The 5,110-nt window shown below is 43.0% G+C and overlaps 1 protein-coding gene across 1 annotated transcript; it reads right to left on the bottom strand.

The window, feature by feature from the left end:
- Positions 1–438: 438 nt before the first annotated feature.
- Positions 439–4,234, bottom strand: LOC146754550 (uncharacterized). Its single transcript, XM_085527666.1, has one exon. The coding sequence runs from the start codon at positions 3,148–3,150 to the stop codon at positions 1,681–1,683; it is 1,470 nt and encodes a 489-aa protein (XP_085383792.1). The 5' UTR covers positions 3,151–4,234; the 3' UTR covers positions 439–1,680.
- Positions 4,235–5,110: the final 876 nt, after the last annotated feature.

Below are 5,110 nucleotides of genomic sequence, written 5' to 3'. Positions count from 1 at the left end.
AAGTTATTTAGAGCTACAGTTACTTATTCCTATTGTTTGTTACTTGCTTTACCCATAGCTTCCTTTATTTAATTGGTAAACTTTTTCTTGTTGACCTACTCCTACTATTGTTACAAAAATCATCTAAGGGTAGTAATTCTTGATGCAGTACAGAGTGAGATGCACCCGTATCTACCAGAAAACAAACATCTTTACACTGCTATGTGCATGTTGCATTCAGTCCACTGGGGGCAAAACTCATCCTGGGATCTTCAGGTCCTGCTCTAGTGCAGCTGCTATTATTCTTCCCAATTCTTTCATTACAATCCCTCTTTCTATACAATTTCCAAGCTCCATCCACATACCCTCAATTATACTTCTGTATCATTAACAGTTCTTATACCATCAAAGCAGTTTGTCCCATTCCCTTCAGAACCCACAGATCAAACAACACAGTCCTTCAGTTTTCACAACACCCTTAGTACCATATAACTTTCCTTTAGCAATCCATACTTACATATACCATAAACATTTAAAAATCACAAAGACAGTGACAATAACCAATAGTATCAAATAAACAAGTAAAACAAATAAATAGGGGTATTTGTGTCAGCTGCTGTCCACTTGAGCATTTCCAAAGCAGTTCAATTACTGAGAGATATAAATACTAGTTTGGCAAGTTAGAGTACTGTTATAGTTTACCGAACTTTTCACAGAACAGTGTGTGGGATACCCCACATATAAACCATAAGAGGGATAATCCCAGAAACATACACATCTCTTATCAAAACTTAGACATTTTCCAACAACCATGTTTTGTATGGAACTCCTTGACTGATGTGACACTGAAAAACATCAGTGCAAAGGGTTTTAAAATAGATTTCATTTTTTACCACATCTAACAGATATTAGATAGGTCCCTTGGCTCATTTCCCAATTTGTTAGGAATTTGGAAACACTATGGAGGAGTTACATGCAAACCACAATCAGTTTGACAAAAAGGGGTAAAGGAAGGGATCAGAAGGAACGGTTATCACTGTGCAGAAAGTACCAGAAATCCAGAATGACCTGAAAAAGAAACTATGAACCAAATTGTGAAGTTTTAACAGATCCAAGGACTGATAGCAATCACAATCCACAACAACAAACAAAAGCATAATACTATTGCAACCAAAATATGTAATAAGAGAGGTAAATTCAGAATTCTAGCACAATCACATCTTCAATTTTTCTGTCACAAAACACAAATGGTTAAAGTCAGCTATCAGTCATTCTGTTCAGTGAAGGTCCAACGGGGATCTTCTGTAAAATAAAACAAAACAACAACTTGCCCTTTTGGGGCTTTGTTAATACAATTAAAAAATGAGAGAACAATCCATCGAGGAGTATATTTTACATTCCTTTTTCGGGGTGTCCTTAGCCTTCTAAGGATATTTGTTAAGGGATTTCATTAAGGTTAGGGAAACGCCTCATGTTAGCTGAGTCAGTGGACACAGGCTGGCCAGGGAGATAATTGTTTGCCTAGCTTATCAACAACTGGATTGTGACTCACAGGGGCAATTGGCAGGAGTGGGGAAGCCTTGGGACAGAAGGTGTTAAATCGAGGATCTCCTTTTGTTGTGAGCTTTCTAATAAACATCCACCCTTCACTGCCTTCCCCCCCCCCCACCTCCCACTCATCTGGGGGAGGGGGTGAAAGCATCAGCTTTCCTTGAGCTTTTGTTCTGGCCACAAGTTAACTAATTTCTCTAACCTGACTGTGGGTAATCCATTCATCAAATCTCGTGGAACACCCTTTTGCCAGCCCAATGTCCAGAGACGATTACGTTTATGATCAATATTTCGCCTACCCGTTCTTACTGGCAGTGAGACCCTTACAGTTCCACTGAGCTTTGGACTAGGTGGTCTAGGAGCAAGGGTGGTTGCTGCGAGCCTTACTTCCTCTGGTTCAGATATACTGGAAGAAGCCACAGGCCCATATTTCCTTTCATAATTAATCAACTCTTGGGCAACCTCCCCCCATGTCCATACTTTATATCCCGACTGCAAATGGTTAGAGGTTACAACTCCTAATGCTGCCCGGGTTCTTTCTCCCTGAGGCACAGCCTGTACCTTTCCTTGCAGTTGTATGCCTATAGGTTTCAGTGATTCTGGAAGCCCCCTGATTAAAGGAGTCATCCATTCAGGATCAACAGGCATCATCATAGGTGATTCATGATGTGGCTGCAGTTTTCTATCATACATCATTTGCAGACAAGCAGCTTTTTGAACACTTTCAACCAATTGATCAACTGTCCCATTAATAGCAAGCGGGTCTCCCCTTTCTAAAGGGTTAAGACCACCTGCCCAATAGGCAGCCCTCTGCGTTAGGGACCAAGGAGCACGGTTGTTACCAGTAGTTAAAAATACTCCAGGCCCCCAATAACCTTCAGCTTCCTTTTCAGTTAACAGTATTTGGTCTCCACCAGTGAGACTAACCCTCCACACATATTCCGTCTCTGATTCCTTTGGAGAGCGGCTAAAATCCTTTTTCAGTTTTGCCAATTCAGTGGCAGAGAAGGGAATTTCTTTAACATTCATTTGAGGGTCCAGATCCTCACTGTTATCAAATGTATATTCAGTTTTTATCAAAGGACGCAACTGGGCTGGCGAGTCCTCTAATTTGCCAAGCCCTTCCTTTATTCCTTGTAGTTCCTTCTGAGGAAAAGTTTTCTCTTGAGGCAAATTATGGACAGCAGTATTGCTAGTATTCTTATATGTTAATAGTTCCTTAAAAGCCATTTGCAACAAGACTGTATTATGTTGCTCTCTTTGTAATTGTTCCTCAAGGTTCACTATTTGATTCTGCAGAGTTTTTACCAATTCTTGCATTACTTTAACTGATTCCTGTAATGCTTGTATGGTTTGGGTTTCTGCCGAATGCTTTTCATCTCGGAACTCCACGGCAGCTTTTAAAGCAGCACCGAGTACCGCACAAATAAACGATTTTCCTTTCCCGGCTCGAGTATGAGCCTCATATTGTAAAACGCGAATGCGGTCGGAAACACTCTGCAAGTTATGCCAGTTTTGTCGTGCCCAATCCACCCCTGATAAAGAGGGCCGAGCACCATGCTTTTCTAAAAGGTCAAATAGCACATTTTCACTTTTCGTAGTGGCAATACTTTCACTCATTTCTCAATACCCTAAAAGATCTACACTAAGGGAAGAAATGGTACACTTAACTCCTTACCCCTCCCTAGGGAGGCACGTACCTATCAAACAAATGCAAATGCTACAATCATTCCTCCTTTTCACAAAAGACAAAGAAGCCCAATCAACACTTACAAAGAAAGTGTAAACGCCTAAATCGCTCCTGGCTACCCTGTCAGGCCAGAAAAACTTCAAGCTTAAAGCCACACAAGTTACAAAACACTTCTAGGTTTCTCAGAAAGGAATAAACTTCTTGGAGAGGCACAAACGTCAAAAAATTACTTCCTCACTTCCCCAAGAGGTGCACACACAAAACTTTCAAATTCCAAAATACGTTACTAGATACTTAAACCACAAAAATGCGAAATAGTCTTCCCGAGGAGGCAAACACGTATAAAACAAAAGTAAATAGTCAAAATTAATTCATACGTCCCCGAGAGGTAAACACATAAGCAGTAAAGTTTCAGAATATGGAGCGGTCTTCCTGGAGAGGTGATCACATTTAAGTTAACAAAATTGTCGCTCCTTGCAAAACCAGGAGGTACATACAGAAAAATTTTGGAGTTTTTGGAAGGACAACACTCTCACGGCGGGCATCCTGCCGACTACGCCAATAAAAATGTCTCGCTCCAATTTGTAGGAGGGAGGCAAGGTTCTTTGATATGTGTATACCCGGCGTGAGATTAAGAAGCAACGGTTCAAATGTTGGTCCAACCAGTTTATTAACGTCCTAGCCGTTTTTAGGGAGATGGGGAAGGGAAGGTAGGCGATAGAGAAAGTAGGAAATATAAGCAAGGAGTCTTTGCAGATAGCAAAAGAGATATAGTCACCACCGTGGGTCCAGCGAGGTACACAGTAGGTCCGACGATCTCAGGAACTCGTCTAATCGCCGCAGGGGATGGGAGACAGCCAGGGAGCTCCGCAGCAAGCCGGTCCCGGGGATTCTTCCGACGAAGTTTCCCCCTTAGGGAATTCTCCGTCAAAGGTGTCTTTGGGAGTTTGTCTCCAAAGTCCCCAGTTTAGCGAGGGCCTTTTATCCCCCATTTCGGTGGGGGTTTTTCTTTGTAAAATGATTTAAAACTAACTTTTCTGACATTCCTGTCCCACAGATAAGCCAGCAAGGGTTGGAGGTCTCTGTTGCCAGACACAAGATTTACCACCTTCTGCAGGGGTCTGCTCCTCCCAGCAGCACCCCTGGAAAAGACTGCTTGTCTTGTTCCTGCTTATCTTTGCAGTCCTAAGCAGGGATGGCACGATAACACCCACCATTCACCCTCCTGGATAGTTAGCAGTTGCCTGTCAGAGTCTTATCATCAGAAAGGCCTCACGAAAGCAAACTTTGAGACAATAAAAGAAAAACAGTTCTGTCTTTCACAATGCTGTAATGTGCAAAATCACTTTCCTCATTTCATTTTCATCAAAGTAGAAATGGTTAATTAGCGTTTGACAGCATGTTGCAGCCTCTCATGCTTCATGTTTTTGACCTGTTTGTCATGCTTTGTGTAATACACCCCAAAATGTGGTTTGCCTCTTGGCTGCCAGGGCACACTGCTGGCCCTTGCTGAGTCTGCTGCCACCAGTGCCCCCAGTCCCTTCCCACTGAGTTGCTCCAGCTGCTGGCTGGAGTCCGGCACTGCTCCATCCCTGCTGCAGAGCCCAGCATTTCTCTTGGCTGAACTTCATGCTGCTGCTGATTTCCCAGTACTCCCATCAGTTGAGACCCCCTGCAAGGCCTCTCATCCCAACAGGGAATCAGCAGCGCCTCCTAGATCAGTGTCATTCTCAGACTTGCAGAGGATGAATGTCTGTGTCCAGTTGGTTGATAGAAATGTTGGACAGGACTGACCCTGGAGTCGAGCCCCATAGAACACCACTGGTAACTGTACACAGCCAGATGTAGCCCCGTTTGCCCCTTGAGCTCTTCTATTGAGCCAGTCCATCA

This window comes from Coturnix japonica, chromosome W (genome assembly GCF_054131305.1).
Source record: "Coturnix japonica strain WE chromosome W, WE-NBRP24, whole genome shotgun sequence".
Taxonomy (NCBI): domain Eukaryota; kingdom Metazoa; phylum Chordata; class Aves; order Galliformes; family Phasianidae; genus Coturnix; species Coturnix japonica.
The sequence above is the reverse complement of the archived record's forward strand: the minus strand, read 5'-3'. Positions and strand labels throughout refer to the sequence as shown.